Source organism: Alligator sinensis, unplaced genomic scaffold (assembly GCF_000455745.1).
Source record: "Alligator sinensis unplaced genomic scaffold, ASM45574v1 scaffold140_1, whole genome shotgun sequence".
NCBI lineage: Eukaryota > Metazoa > Chordata > Crocodylia > Alligatoridae > Alligator > Alligator sinensis.
In genome coordinates, this window is record NW_005841836.1 from 6,309,981 (window position 1) to 6,326,432 (window position 16,452).

At 40.2% G+C, this 16,452-nt stretch overlaps 1 protein-coding gene across 5 annotated transcripts in view; it reads left to right on the forward strand.

The window, feature by feature from the left end:
- Positions 1-16,452, forward strand: part of PLCB1 (phospholipase C beta 1) — a 737,260-nt gene that overhangs the window by 622,400 nt on the left and 98,408 nt on the right. For 4 of the 5 annotated variants that reach the window (XM_025202227.1, XM_025202200.1, XM_025202212.1 and 1 more), the window contains exons 29-30: positions 1,099-1,156; positions 3,719-3,805. In XM_025202227.1, the coding sequence (XP_025058012.1) occupies positions 1,099-1,156; positions 3,719-3,805 (145 nt within the window). Of the gene's footprint in view, positions 1-1,098; positions 1,157-3,718; positions 3,806-6,734; positions 6,847-16,452 lie in introns of those variants that run through there. The other variant, XM_025202207.1, reaches the window with a different exon arrangement.

Genomic DNA, 16,452 nt, shown 5'->3' on the forward strand with positions numbered 1-16,452 from the left:
CTAGAGTTTGCTATAAAAACAATTATTTTTCTGCTTCCCAAACAAGGAGGCAGCTGGGGAGTTAACCAACAAACAAAATGGGCAGCAATTTAGTAGTGTAACTTAGGTGGTGGAGGGGGAAGGGTGGGAGGCGGTTGGCACGGGAGCAGGGCACCAGCCAGCAAGAAGAACAGTTCCCAAGCTCACTGTTGCTGCTGCCACTGTAGCAGCCCCTGTTAGAGAAGTTTTGGCTGAGGCAGCAGCAGCCCATACTGTCAACACAATTGCAGCAGCCCTTGAACAGGGAGGTAAGTGATCATTCACTCCTCCCCTTTCCCTGTATTGCCCAAGGTGCCAATATTTCAAGTTATGCCTCTGGGCAGCATTGTTTTAGAGCACAGAAAGACAACACAATTCAAGCACAGAGTATAACCAGCTATGTCCTACCCCTAGCATGTCTCAATGCACGGAAGCACAACACCAGCAAAAATTCAACGTCAGCAGAATAGTCCAGTGTGCAATCATTTGGAGTTATTGAGTTGACCCTTATCTGATACCTGTGTAAAATTTTCTCACTGAAATCCTCTGACGCAAGTGTTTGCTCTGAAATCAGAGGTCCTAGTTTACTTAATGATGTTATGGGGTGAACATTGCATTTCAGGATTTTGTCTTTGTTTTCATTTGAGCCCGGATGTCCCTTCTAGTACCTGTTTGTGCTGTTCCTTGTGCCACGTGTTGGACACAGTGCACCGGGTGGCTGCTTGTGTATTGTGTTCTCTCTGGATTCCATTTTGACACTTAAAAGGGCACAACAGCCATGCTGAAGAGCTCAGTAAAAGAGCAGAACTTGTTGGATGTTATTAGGGCTTAAAGGAAGGACACAACATTATTTCACTGTGAGAGGCCTCAGTAAAATCTGGACACTTCCTAGAAGACAGATTCCCCTTCTCCCCATATGAAAGGCCAGTAAAAATGAAGATGGATGGATGGATTGGTGGATGGATGGACAGAAGTGTGCCATCAAAGCGTAATCCCCCTTCTGTAAGGAGGGAGCTAAATTCACAAACAGACTGTTGTAATTCTATCCATTGTAATAACTTGTTAATCACTTGTCTTCAGAGAGAAGACTGAAATGATTCGATCGTATATCCAGGAAGTGGTGCAATACATCAAAAGGGTAAGTCAGGCCATTATGTTTATGTACATTTTGTAAAACTTCAGTTTCCATATTTATTATCATACTGGAGAGTTTCTAAACTTTTAAATGAAGATTTGGTGACTGCAGCTTGAATAACAACAGCCCAGAGTGTTAGATACATTCTGTTCCATGTGACACTGGAGATGTGTGGGGTTGTTTTCTTCTGAGCAATAGGTAACTAAGGGATTAGTTAATTTTTCTACTCTATTATAGATGAGTTTGGATCTTTGACTTCCATGTTTTTATTCATAGCAACTATATGCTATTTATTGCTTGTAGCTCATGAGAACTTTTTTAAATGGTTTGCCCTCTCAAAAATCTAAAAATGACAAAGATCTCTGAAAGTGGATAAACAAGCAATTGCAGAGTATTCCTTGATTATATTTGGAAAATTGCTGAAATGCACAGGAATTGTAAACAGAGTGCTGCAAGATATAAAAGACTTTGTTTCGCAGAACTTCATGAGAAGCTGCTAGCTATTCTGTAATTGTAAGGGTTTTTCAATATATTGAATCTTATGTATTCCCATATCTTTCTTTATCAAAAATGTTAAAACAAAACTTTGGGAAGCAGACACCACTGAGTTCCAACAAATCTGCAAGGAAGAGACATTTTAATGCAAAAGCCTAATTATTTTTGTGAACAAAGACCTTGATTCAAGAAAAGAACTAAAGAATATCCTTAGCTTTAAGCATGTGTTTAATTCCCATTAAAATCAACTGCATTCTTAAATGTATGGCACAGTCAGAGCCAAACTATATAAATATATTATTTTCACATATGTAAACGTAGTTCCTTGCAGGAAAAGGTCCAGTGTCTGTAACAAAATACAGTAAAAATGTGCTTTACATTTTATGACTATTATATTAAATACTTCTGAATTTGAATTCCTTTGGATCACCTGTGACTATCAGTTTAAGTCACGGGCTCATGTAAAGAGAGGAACTTTGCACTTGTATTACAAATATTTACAGTTTTCATTATACACATTTTTTTTTTAATTGGGAGGGGAAAATCAGGTCTGTGTGTTGCGTGAAAAAGTTGTTGGTTGTTTGTGTTGCTCTAAGGACATAGGTAGACAAGGTTCTTTGGGTAAATGTGACATTTTTTATTCGACCAACTAAATAGTTGGAAAAATTGTTCTTTGCAAACTTTTGGGCACAAACACCCTTCTTCAGGCATAGGGAAAGTCTGCGGGTGTTACGTGTTCTCCATGGTAGAATAGAAGCCAATATGCAAATGCAGGTCTATGAAAGTGCAAATGCATGGCAGTAAGGATCAGAGGGAATGGTAAAATACAAACCACCATATACAAGAAACCCATGGACCAACAACATACATAGCTACACAGAACTAGCAATCACCCTAAACACACCAGAAAAGCTGAAATATACAGGCAAGTCCTCCAATGCTACTGAATTTGCACTGCAGAGAAAACCCATGATCGTCACCTCGCAAATCTCAAAGGGGCTTTCACTCAACAAGGACATTCCTCTAGAGAGATAGATCATACTTTTGAAAGAGCCACTTGGATACCACATGAAAAATTGCTGCAGTACAAAAAGAAAGTCCTCACAAATCACACACCATTAGTTACGACATACCATCCTTCCCTGGAACCTATACAGAAAATCCTCAAACAATTGCAACCCATACTAGAAAAAGCCCCAATTCTTAAAGAGATTTTTCCAGACCCCCCCATCCTAGCCTGTAAACAAGCACCGAACCTTGCCAACCTCATCACCAGAAGCAAATTTCCTATGGCCTAAAACACACTAGATGCCAACACATCTCCACCACTCCCACAATAACTACACCCCACAATGGAACCATCAGCATTCCTGGTTCTTACACCTGCACCTCCAGAAATGTAATACATCTCATCCAGTGCACTAAATGCCCTGATGGAATATATGTAAGAGAAACCAAACACCACTGCGTACCAGAATGAACGTGCACCGAAAACCCACAAAGACAAAAATATCCAATTACCTATGGGTGCACACTTCTTACAAGACAACCACTCTCTCTCCAACCTCTTAGTTCTTATCTTCAAAGGGAATTTACAAAACACCTTTCGTAGATGAGCCTGTGAACTTCACTTCAAAAATCTATTGGATACAAAAAATCATGGACTAAATATAGAGATTGGATTTATGGCACATTATAACCTGCCTGCCATCTGATAACCCCAGGTAACCTGTCTGCATTTTACCAGCTACATGCTATCACCAGTTCAACATTCCCCCTCTTCCCCAATACGTACCTGTCTTGCCCTTATTGTGTCCCATTCCTCTGATCTGCACTGCCACACACTTGCATTTTCACAGACCTGCATTTTGCATATTAACTTCTGTTCTACCATGGAGAACACATGATACCAGCAGACTTTCCCTATGCCTGAAGAAGGGTGTTTGTGCCCAAAAGGTTGCAAAGAACAATTTTTCCAACTAGTTAGTTGGTTTAATAAAAGATATCACATTTACCCAAAGAACCTTGTCCCCCTTGAGTGAAAAAGAACATTTTGTTGTTTTCTTGTAGCTAGAAGATGCTCAGAGTAAGAGACAGGAGAAACTCATAGAAAAACACAAGGAGATACGCCAACAAATACTGGATGAAAAGCCCAAGGTAAAGAGTTTTGAACTGTCATATAGTGCTTTGGAAAAGTTTTATTTTGGCAGCTGAACCTTTGTTATGCACTAGTTATGCTGGTACTTAATTGTGATAAAGTCCATGCACAGTGAGGAAATATTATTAGACCCTTTCTCCAATATTCAAGATTCTGAGAAAAGGTTATGTAGCCTGCAAGCCCTTATTCTACATAATTAAGTGGAACTTTAGTCTTATAAAATATCATTAAATGGTATTCAGTGTAAAGGGTGCTTCTCACCAGCAGAGTGTGCCCTTCACTGTTATGTGCTTTAGCAGTAAAAAAACAAAACACAGGTTTTCTGTGGGGTTTTTTTGTTTGTTTTTTAAAAAAGGAGATATCTTTTTAGCATGCGTAGCTCAAACTATCAAGATGCTAATAACAGTCTGTAGTACCAGATGAGAATTTAATTTTGTGGAAAACAATGAACACTGTCATAATACTGTGATTCAACCTGATATACTATCTGCTGATTTTTCTACTTTGGATTTTGTGCACTGACTCTTACTCTCTTTTGTGTCAGTTGAGAACATGTGGTATTCTGAAATCACACATGCAATATATTTTTTTATTACAAAGATTATGGGCCTGATCCTGTTTCTGCCAAAGCCATTGGGAGTCCTCGCTTTGACTTTGGAGGAACAAGTTCAAGCTTCCTACAAGTTATAAGATGTGTTCTGGGAAGTCATAATTAATCAGGCTATTATGCATGAACACAATATCACCAGAGTTCTGGTTGTGGTCTAATTCTTTGTGAGCCCTTGTTGTCCTCTGTGCTTTTATATTTCTATTAGCTCAAATATATTGGTTGCTTCACCTTTAATTTCTTGTCTGTGTCGACAATCCTAATGTTCCAGTGCTGGCATTAGAGTTCAGTTGACTGTAATGGGGAGTTTTAACTTTAACAGCAGGATAATCAGTGTTGTCCTCTCATTTGCATGAAATATCAAAAGGCTAAATCAGGTAAATATTTTTATAGCTAATGATTTGTAAATGATAAACATAGTACATTTGAAGAAATAAAAATATTTGGATTTCTAATTTTCTATTGTGATTTTAAAAATTACCTTTCCAAAAGGTTAAAACTTTGAAATGCTGTCATAGCTGGGTCCAGAGCATATCTTTTTCATAAACATTCAAAATACCTCTTTTTGTGTTTGTTGTTGTAAAATCATTGGCTTGCCTTTAGAAACATTAACTCTTTTAATTAACAGACTTTAAATTCACAGAAAAATGTAAAGACTCATTGTCAGTCATTTGAAAGTTAAAATTTCATAAGTTTGGTTTTTTTAAATACAGACATTTCCTCACCTGTTTTTTCTGTCCCAAAACTGACTGTATATGTTTTTAAATTAAGCAGTAGGAGGCATTAATAGTAAGGACTTGCTACCCACAATAAGCATATATGTGTTGCATGCAGAGAAACTATACTAAAAGTTGAGGGAATCAGAATTGTCTTACTCGCATTCAGATGCACAGCTTTTAGGGCACAAAATAGCTTTGCCTTTTGGCATATGGTTAGATCATCCCTGTAGTCAATGCTCCTTTAGCAGTGCCTTTAACCTCCCCTGCTAGGCCCTGCTTTGGGGCCTCCTTCCTGACATGCTTCAGAGTGCACAGAGGATCTGCTTCTTTCCCTTTCCAGCAGAATGGCACTGAACAGGTTTTGCTCAATCCAGGATTGATTGTAAGTCTTGCTTGGATGAGAAGATTTGGCTAAAACTAGATCTTCATATAAGCTAATTTTTTGGCTTGTATTCAAAGCCAAACTCCTTTCACAGCAGGCCATGCCCAATGGAATAGATCAAAAGATTTCCCCAGTTATCAGTATTTACAGGGTGTACACACAAATTCAGAACTCTATACAAATATCAGCCTTTCTAGATGCAACTTTCTGTGGATCCAGTCTTGCTTTGTTCATGCATCCAAAGCTCCCACTAAACTCAAAGAATTATAGGGTTGGAGAGGGACTGTAAGAGTCATCCAGTGCAACCCCCTTCACAAGCAGTTGCACTGTTCCTAAACCATCCCAGACAGGATACCTATACAGCCTCTTCTTGCAAACCTCCAAACAGGAGATTCCATAACCTGCCTGAGCAGTGGGAGTTTATGGATACACAAGAAATGCAAGCTCTGTCCCTATGTATACTAGTTAATGTGCTTAGGGAGGTTGCGCTTGTGTTGTGAGTGCTCCTATAAGCAGTATCTCTGGGGACACCTTCACATTATTCATCACTTTTGCTTTGTTACTTACCAGTGACTTGCAAAATTTCTAGTGTTAGGCACAAAGCAAAGTCATAGACCAAAAACAAGAATGTAGACTTAGCCATTGTGTTGGCATAAGGGCATAATGGCATTAAGATACTTGTAAGTGTAAAATTGTGACTACCCTTATGACAGAGTCTATAGGAAACTGGAAGAAAAGCTTTGGCCTAAATTGCTGCAGTTTTATAACATATCCTTCAAAAGCTACTTGAGTCCTGTAGAAAGGTGTGCTGCATAAAAAGGCCTTTGTGGTTTCAAGAGATCATGTATCTGGCTTAAATTCACCACACATTTATGCCTATAAACACCTCAAAAAAGCCTGTGAAATTGCACAAAGTATAAATCAGTGCTGTTCTATTCCCTAAACAAGCTCTAACCATGAGACTGCTTTGCAGGCTTTCAGTTGCTTGGCTTTAAGCTAATAATTTTTCATCTTGAACTTCTTTCCTACTCTTGTTTGACTCCTGAACTGATGCTGAAAGCAAAAAGATTACAAGCTGCCCTTCTGTCTACTATGGTGCCTTTGAAGTCACTGGGAATTTTGCTTTAACAGAGGCCAGGATTTCACACTGCATCAGCATAGTAACCTGGATACTCTCTCTAATCACAAATGTATTTCTGATCCTTTGCTTTCTTTTATAGCTCTCTGTCTTGAGTATCATGATAGAAAATGCACAGTGGAAAGCTAGTTCAAAAGCTATACTCCTGCAGGTTCATGAATTACAGGTAGCAACTGGAGTACATTAAGGTTCTTAATGGAAGCCCTCCTCTGGAGCATCAGATACTGACTGCATCATGAAGTGGAACTAGATGGTTAATCATACTTAAAATGTATGTTTTTTGTATATAGTTGCTTCCCCTGTCCTTTCCCTGACAGCACTATTTTCAGTCATACATACAGACATACATACATGCATACATATTTGTGTGTGTGTACACACGCATACATATATACGTATGTATGTATATACTTATGTATATATGTAAGTGTGTATGTTGGCTCCCTTGTTTTCCCTCATCTTCACTTCCTCTGTCTTGCTTCATATTCATTATCCCTTCTTCATTTCTACACATCTTTATTCCTTGTCTTCTCTCTGTACTCACTGGTTTCCACTAAGCCTTTTTCTGTCTGTCTCATCTTCCCCTTCAGCCTCTGCTCCCTTGTAAATAATTTTAAAATTGCTATAGGAATACAACTTATTATACCTCATTGAATTTGGTATGTTCAGAGCAGCTTGGGGTTTGGATTGCTTACAACTATGTACATGCAGCACTACTATACTCCCATCTGCCTTACACCTACACACAGTATTAGCTAGCAGACCACATGCTGGCTATGGTCCATGCTGTGGCAGACGGGACAAAGGGAGGATCAACAGGTAGCTGGTAATGTCCCTCTGTTGTTTGCTTAATGGAGTGATAAACACTGTCATCAATTCCGTGCTGGGCTGCTTGGTGGGGGCAGGGGGATGGGCCCTCCCTAATCAGAGCATCCTGCTGGGGCCTAACCACCCCGCCACCCTCAGCTCAGCAGTGTAGAAGGGAAGGGAGGGATGCTCTAGCACCCCCTGGCTTCTAGCCTGAGCCACTATAGGCCTGTGCCTGCATTTCTGGGATGTCTGTCTGGTTACAAACCAGTTTAGCCTAGCCAGGTTAGACAACCTGTAAGGATTGAATCAGTTCAGGTTCAGGCTTTTTGAATGTCTGTCCCTAGCCTTTAAGACAGATTGGTTCTCACTGAGGTCAACTGGCTTCTTTTCTATTGACGTATTAATGGATTCAGTACCTGGAGAAAGAAGAGCCAAGCTGTGAAAGGTGGTCTGAACCATTTTCTGGTTCCACATCCTTTGCTCATTACATTCCTGTTGTTCCATCACTTCCACCCATCTCAGCTTGGGTCCAGTACAGCCAGGGGATGGGCTTCAGCTCATGGGAAATGAGGTTGCTTGGCACTTTGCAAGATAAAGTTCCTTTATCCAGGGGATAATGAATAGAACTTTGAAGGGGAGCAGGATATTCCTCTCATAAGGATTCCCCTTCTTAGCTTTTTTTATTTAAATGAGAGGATTGGATGTGACCTTATGCATTGCTAAATTGCTTTACATGGCCCTGAGCATAGCATTTATGTATTTTTTTCTCAGACGATAAAAACATTTTTCTTATTTAAAACTGTATTTAAATAGTGGAGAATAAAAGTATCTGAGGCAAACTAAATTAATTTTGAAACAGCACAAGAATATTATCTCACAGTTTGATATGCATTATTAATTATGCCCAACGTGTATATATATTGCTATATCTAATCAATAATTTACAATAGTGCTTTACCTGAAAAATTTATGGAGACTTAAAATAATACATTATTCAAGGCATTACAGGAACAAATTAAGGAGCCAGCACACCTCTGAACCAGTAATACTCCCCTAACGCCAGTGTCTTCCTCATCTTAGCAGTAGAAGATGGGGAAGGATTCCTGACTGCAAGTCTAATCCTCTGTTATCACAGGCAATCACATCATATAATTGTATTCTTGAAATAGTGCCTGGCAGAGAGAATGAACAACACCCTCCCCTTGATGCACATTAAACTCAAGTATTTAAGTACACTTAATGTAGAACAACCTTGAAATCACGAAGGTTTTTAACATATATTGATCTTTTCTGTAGATCACAGCTTGTTTGCATAATTCCACTTCTTTTGTGATGGGTGCTTTAAACAAAATGTTCTGCTGCTCTTACTTATGCAAATTATGTCATTGAATTAAATGGGACTGTAAATAAGCACAGAATTATCTCCCTAACTTTTGAGACAACTCTGTATACAGTAAACTTTTTTAATTATTTTGGATTCGACTTTAATGCTACTTGAAGCACAAAATTGCTATGTTAATTCAGTTGGAAGAAAGCCATTCCCAGGAAATTTGATAGCTCACCCAATGTGTTTTCATGGCATTGCACTTTGGATCAGAATACCACAGTGGCCAGCATCCCTTCTTTTTCTTCCAACACTTCTCCAAGATGCTTGGCTTTGCTGCAGGCCAAGCAAGACTAGATGCTCTTTCAACCAAACCTTGGTAGACCTACTACTGTTCAAACAGAGCAAGGTCATTCAAGAATTTCAGGGATGGAACTTGTAAAATGATTATTTCAGTTTGCAAGATTTTGTGAAGGAGTTGAATTCTATAGACCCAACAGAAGAGTTTTCTCTCTGAAAGTATTTCCCCCAACCAGTGCAAAAAAACTATGTAGCAGGATTTCGAAAATCACTATACCAATTTAAAAGATCCTTTTTCTCCCTTGGGAGGCAAGAAATGTCTCTTTTGTGCAGTAGATAGAATTTTACTCTCACGAGAGATTAAAAATAAATCGCCCTTGAACCTGAAGCTTTATGTCAAATGAGGTATAGCAACACCCAACAGTAAAACACAGAGAATTAAAGAGGTTTTATAATAATTTACTCCCTGTTATATTGTTCAACTTCTTTTATTTTTTGTGTGTGTGTTATGCATCAGAGCCAGAAGAGTGAACTGTTTCTGTGCCTCCTTAAATTAGCAATAGCAAAAAAGAAATGCATGAAATTTACTTAGGCTCAATGAGCAACACACCTGTAAAAGAATATTTTTACAAAGAGAAAATTCCTTGGATTGCAATTTTCAAAGCTCTCTCTGGGTTTGATTCCACAAGTTGCACACCCATCTGGTCTAAGTCTGGAGCAAACATGGGCTTGACTTAAGCACATGGAGAAACCTACTCATAGGCTTTAAGTGGAACATATGCTCAGTTTATTGCTGGATAAAGGACTAGATTGCTCAGCAGGATCAAGCCAAGGGGGGCACAGGCATCCATATCATGTGAGGAGATTTGACTGTCTCCTCCATGATATTTTTATATACTTGTTCAAGTGAAAGGTGAAATTCTTAGGCTTTCCCTAGTTGCGGAGTATTTCAGTAAACTGATGTGTGTCTGTCCTTTTTTCCCTATTTCCAAAGAATAAACAGAATTTGCAGGGTATTTCTAGCCTGAAACAGATGTATCAGTGTGATCTGTTTGTTAAGGTGAAATAGGCTTATCCACATGTCACACCAGCTAGAACCAGTAAAACTCTACTGACACCAGTGAATCAACCAGTGAAGCTCACAGTTTTCAGTTATTTCAGCAGAATGTACATGGATAACAGATTGCAAAGTATACATGTAGCAATTTGAAATGATATTCAGTATGTTAATTAAACCTCTCTTCATGCTGGTACTGCATACTCATATCTCACTTGGGAGTTTCAGCTTTCAAGTCAAACAGGCCAATCTCCTCCATCAAATTTCCAATGGAAATTTGCAAAATGCTGTTATTTTTATAAAATAAAGATGTCACAGACCCTTTGTAGAAAGAATGTAAATATAATTAAGTATTTTAATGAAAGATGAGAAGGAGAATAGATAGAAAACTATTTTTCTTTTTTTTCTTCTTAGCAAAGGACATTCTTTTTCACACATTCATTTAGCACTAGTTGGTCTTTTTTTATACCAGCAGCCTGAGACAATCTAGGTTCTTAAAAAGGATTTAAGACTAAAGGGACCAAAAGGCCAAACTTTGCTTTCATTTTACACCAGTGTAAATCTGGAATGGCTTCATTATTTCTGTGGAGTTGCATGGGATTTAAACTGGTGAGAGTGAATGTGGGCCCTAATGCAGGTCACACAGCAGAACTTTGAGATGTGAAAGAGAAGTTTTCTTTGATGATAAACTAAGAAATCTGTACCATGAAACAGCAATAGAAGGAGGTTTAACAAAAGCAGGTATGAGCAAACCAGTTTTTAGAACATAACAATCCATGCAAACTTTAAGACTTCTGAACAATGTAAACTGTGAGAAAATATAGATTTGACCTTGTGTACCTCTGCCAGCAGAGTTACAATGTCTAACAAGTGGGCACTGGCCCACACACTATGATTCAAAGAAATAAGGTTATATATAGACTCTCTCTAGAGTCAAGGGAGAGAGCTAGGTGCCCTTGAAGAACAATAAAGCAAAAACCCAGATGCTGAGCAGGGATGTGCCTAGAGTTAGCCAATAGGAAAAGGAAAGTACAGAGGTATGAGCTCTCTCTCATACCTCTCTGGAGCTTATTAGGCCCTATCCACAAAACTTCTTCTAAGGTGGTACCCACCTATTATATAGCGGTCTGGTGGAAAGAACGCTCACAGGACCATGTTCTAGGTCCTCCCTTATCTTGAGGGGATTGAAAACCACATCTCACCCCCAGGCTGTCCATCAGTCTTGCAATCCTAGATACACAGTGGCCAAGATGGCATGGTGTAGCACGTCCACTCCTGAACTCTTCTACAGCCTTATGGCGAGGGTGTTCTCCTAGAAAGTAGAGATGTATGTTTGAATGTCCTCAGGCTCAGGAATGCTTAGAACCTCACTGCCTGGTTGAGTTCTCTAATCACTAAGCTGTTATGTATAAGGAGGGCCCTGGTGCTACTGCACTCATTTTTTAATGGAAGCAACCATGGCTGCTGCTTTTTGTAGAGAACTCAGTGCTGTTGATGTGCACTAAGAGTACTCAGAACATGCCTCAACTACCAGGCCTCTCCCATAGTTAGATGCCAATCTGATTCTCTGGATCACAGAGTAATTTAGGTGAATTTAAGTGCTCAGCTGCTCAGACTAGGCCCTTTCTTGCAGTATCCTAAGTTTAGCCACTTGGATTTTTTTTTTTTACCAGTGTCAGCATGGAAGTACCAAATTAATGGCACCAGCTGCAAAACCACTTCTGGTATGAACAGGAGCAGCACCCAAGCCAACCCAGAGTTTTAGTACCATGAGGATTCACCCTTTCAGAAATCCCACATACATCCAGCCCTTCCCCTTATAAAGACTTCAATTAGGGCAGCCCTCAGTCTTCCTCCAGTGGGTTACTTCTTCCCAGACAAGGGTGGTCTATTTATTGTCCCATGCACTAGGAAAGTAGTATGAGGGCTAAGTTGTAGGACAGACACAGCCCCATTTTGCTGTAAAGGACAGATGAAAGTGGAAGCAGACTGCTATTTACCCCTAAGCAGATACTTATAAGGGGATCTTGCTTCACAAATACTGACTCTTCTAATGAAAATCTACTGTAATGACCAACATCCATCCATCTTTACTAGGTTGGACATGTTTACTCTGAGAGCTGGGTGAAACTACCAAATGCCCATAATTACAATGTGCTAATAAATGATTTATTGAAGGGATTATTGATGGTGATGCTTCTGTATGTTAAACTGTTCCCAAGATTGCAATTTTCCTGACAGAATGGGAGAGAAGATAAACTTATATTATTCTACACTCACTAGAAAACCAGACCAGGAAGAATGCAAAGATAAACTAATAGATGGCTCCCTGCAAAGTACAGTCCAAGACTGCCAGAGAGAGAGAGGTAGGTAGAAGAAGCTGCTTTTCTAGGTGATATGATTAAGGCTGTTGGTTACTAAGAGGCTGCCAAGAGAAAAAAAATATAGGACTAAAATCTGTTTCACCTTTATGGACCTGTGTAACTTTAGGTGCCAACATTACACTTAAGCATCTCTGTTAGATTCTTTTTCCACCTGTGGGCCAATAGTACCACAGTACACATCTGTTAGATGAAGGGGCTTAACCCCCTGCTGCGTATCCATATTATCCTATTGTTATTTTAATGTAAGGTGCAGAGAATCCCTTTGAGGCTAGAGGCCCCTTCCTCCGAGGGCAGCATACATCCCACTGAGCCACCCTCCTTCTAGTTTCATCTCCTGACCACATATGTTCTCCTCCTGGCTGCCTAGTATGCTGTCTTCAAGAGGAGGGCTGCAGAGTATCAGGGGAAATGACTAGTCATTAGGGCCCTTTGCTGGGAAGTAAGAGATCTAGGCTGAAACTCCTTCTTGGTGTGGTAAACCTAAAATCAGGGTTTCCTATTCCCTCGTCCTGTATTAACCACTAGGCAGACTTACACAATGTTATGTGTGCACTTGGGTGAACCTATTTCACCCTTGATTTTATGTGGCTGTAGTGCAGCCTTCTGAACATAGCTTTACAAGAGCAAATAGAAATTTAATTCTGCCCAAGTGTGAAATATTGTATTTATTTGACTAAGTTGGCAGTACTTAGCCATGTAAAGGTGAAGTCCTCTTTAGCTTCGCCAAATCAGAGTGAATAGGATAAAAAGATGCTAAAAAGATATCTTACCTTTTTGCCATATACATACAGCAGTCATTTCACTGTTGAAATACATCACTGAACTTGCAGAAGTTTCAGTGGCATTTAACCAAAGCAGACAGGATCTTATTTCTTGGGTCTAACCTGAAAGACCTAAGCACAATAAACTGCGGGGAAGGTAATGTACCTACCTCTGAAGAAAGGAGAGCCGAAAAACAAGGAACAATAGATTGATGCAATTATGAGTTGAAAAAGGTCTAGGTCAAAATAGATAAAGGAGTTTCCAATTACTAAATTAAACCAGGCTGCCATGCTAATGTTTAAACCCCAGCAGAAAAGCTTCATGTGATTCCACAAAGGGGATTACTTCTGCATACTACAGCTAATGAATAGAAAGGCACCAGACAGGAATTTTGAAATAAGTTTTAATAGTCGCTGTTACCTCTCCATTGTTTATGACGGCCTCTTTGAAGTTTGAAAATAATTTCCCTACTAATTTTACTTTTTATTTGAAAATCTGGACACTCCCACAAACTGTGTTTCAAGTGGAGTTCACATGAATATGCACCACCTTAGAATGTTGAGTCATGGCTCAGATCCAGCAATGAGCTCTACAAAGACAGAACACTGCGCCCACAAGGAACTAATTGCTTAATTTATCCTTGTGTGCCAATATCAACTTATTTCTTTTATAACTCTTCCTAAAATCCAAAACCAAGGGCCAGACTAGAGCACAACACTTAGAATCACAGAAAAGTAGGCCTAGAAGAGACCTCTGGAGGTCATCAAGTCCAACTTCCTACCTGGAGCAGGATAATTTCTATCCAAACCATCCCAAGCACATACATGTCTAACCTGTTACTACAAGTGTACCCTGTCACATAAACACGATACATAGCACCCTAACCTACCACAAGTAAAGCAGGAGGACAATGGTGGCCAATGTCCTGCTGCTGCAAAAGTTGTTAAAATATACTGAAGAGATCCAAGGTGTCACAACCCAAGGGTGTGATTTTGTGTGTGCGCGCTTCGGCACTGCTAAATTATTTCCCGCCACGAGGAGCTTTCTTTGCAAGGTGCATTTCTCAGTTGCAAAGAGAAAACCCCGGTGCAAAGGAATTCCCACCACCCGCATGCAAATTTGTTCCCCACTATTGGCTGTTTCTAAATTATTCCCACGTGGCGGCTAGCGATTGGCTTGCTAGCCGTATAAGAGGCTTGAGCAGTTTCCGCCCAAGTTGGAGGACTCCACAACCATCTGGAGGAGGAGGACTTCACGTCTCATGAAGAACTCTAAGCGCTGCGGAGCCTATCGGACCCAGCGTGTACCTTAAGAAGGCTATAGGGGTCTGATCAAACTCTGGCTCTCCCCGTCGCCGAGCACGATCCCTCGACGAACCCCTTCCCTGCACGCAAATTCCACGGAGCCTAGCAAACTTCATGTGAGTGTATCCAGAGCTCTTCTCCGAGTTGTTTTCTTCGGTTGACACGACGGGCTTACGGTTTTAGAGCCTTCAGCCGGATTGGGCTAGAGTTCGCGAGATTAGAACTCTTGTCCGCTCTTCTTTCCTATCTGTAACTGCAACTCAAGCAAGTTTTCCTGCCTGCACCGCGACCATCTACGGTGTAAGTAAAATAATGTTGAATCAACTGCTATGCGTCCATGCCTAATTCTAGTCCGCCGGCCTGCATTCCCCGACCCGCGTGCCAGGGCTGCTGGCCACAGCCCGCCGCGCACCCCTGAGGGCATCGGACCGCTACTGGCCTGCACACAAGGAAGAAGGCCATGGTCCCTGCTACAAAGGAAGACAAAACCCTGTACAGTCTATACCAATCTGATCATGTGATAAAATGTTTTCCTGACCCCAAACATGGCAATTGGTTTGACCCTGAGTGAGGGGCAAGGCCCTTTAGTCAGGAATCTTCAGGTTTTAGTCCAAGTAGGAGCATTGGCATATCCCAGTCAAGATGTCCACCTTTGGTCACAGCCAACATGCAAAGCTTCTGAGGAAGGTGTGGGAAAAAACAAATAAACCCTCACACATGTAGCAACAGGAAATGTAAAAAAAATCCCTTTCCAGCTCCATGCAACAACCAGTGAAGTCCATGCATGGGAAATACCCATAGTAGAACATAGGCATAGCTATGCCTAGACTGCCCCTGACAAATGCTTATTCATTCTCTTCTTGAACACCTCCAGTGATGGAGATTCCATAGCTTACCTTGGCAATCTATTCCATTGCCTCACTGTTCAAACAGTGTAGACGTTTTTCCTGATATCTGTTCAAAACTTACTTTGCTGCGACTTCAAGCCACTAATCTGTGTCCTGCTATTTGCAGCTCAAGAGAAAAGTCATTCTCCCTCATCTTTATGGCAGCCCTTCAGACATTTGAAAACTGCTGTCGTGTCCCCTTTCAAGCATCTTTTCAATAAGCTGACCATGCCTGTTTCCTTGAACCTCTCCTTGTATGGCTTGCCTTCCAAGGTTTTTATCATTTTTGTCTCCTACCTCTGGACTCTCTCTAATGCCTCCATGTCCTTTTAAAAACGTGGAGCCCAAAACTGTACACAGTATTCTAGATGAGGCCTAACCAGCATTGAGTAAAGAGGCAATATCGCCTCTCATGTCTTGTACCTAATGCTCTAGTTGATGCAGCTCAAAACAGCATTTACCTTTTGCACAGCTGCATCACACTTCAAATCTGTATTGAGTCTGTGATCCACCAAGACTCCTAGATCTCTTTCTGTTATGCTTCCATCCAGCCACTTTTGTATTTGTGTTTTTTATTATTACAAGGTGTAATGCCTTGCATTTGTCAACACTGAACTTCATTATTGCTTAGTGCACAAGTACTGACTTAGAATTTATTATCATAACTCTGTCAAATAAAACAGAAGATGCATGAAATGGAAAAGAGCATATAGAATAATATCATGAGTTATACTTGACCTTCCATGAATAGAGAAATCAAGACCCTAGTCTATTTGCATAATATTTATGTGGGTGAGCTATTCATTATACATGTATTGAAGTCCTTGCAGGTTCATGACTCAGATCAGGATGCACGTATGCATACAGACATATTTATACAAATCCTTTAGACTCTTACGCAGCACCTATCAAAATGGTATCTTATCACTTTACCCAACCATGAAGTGTATATCTAATTATATATTACACTCT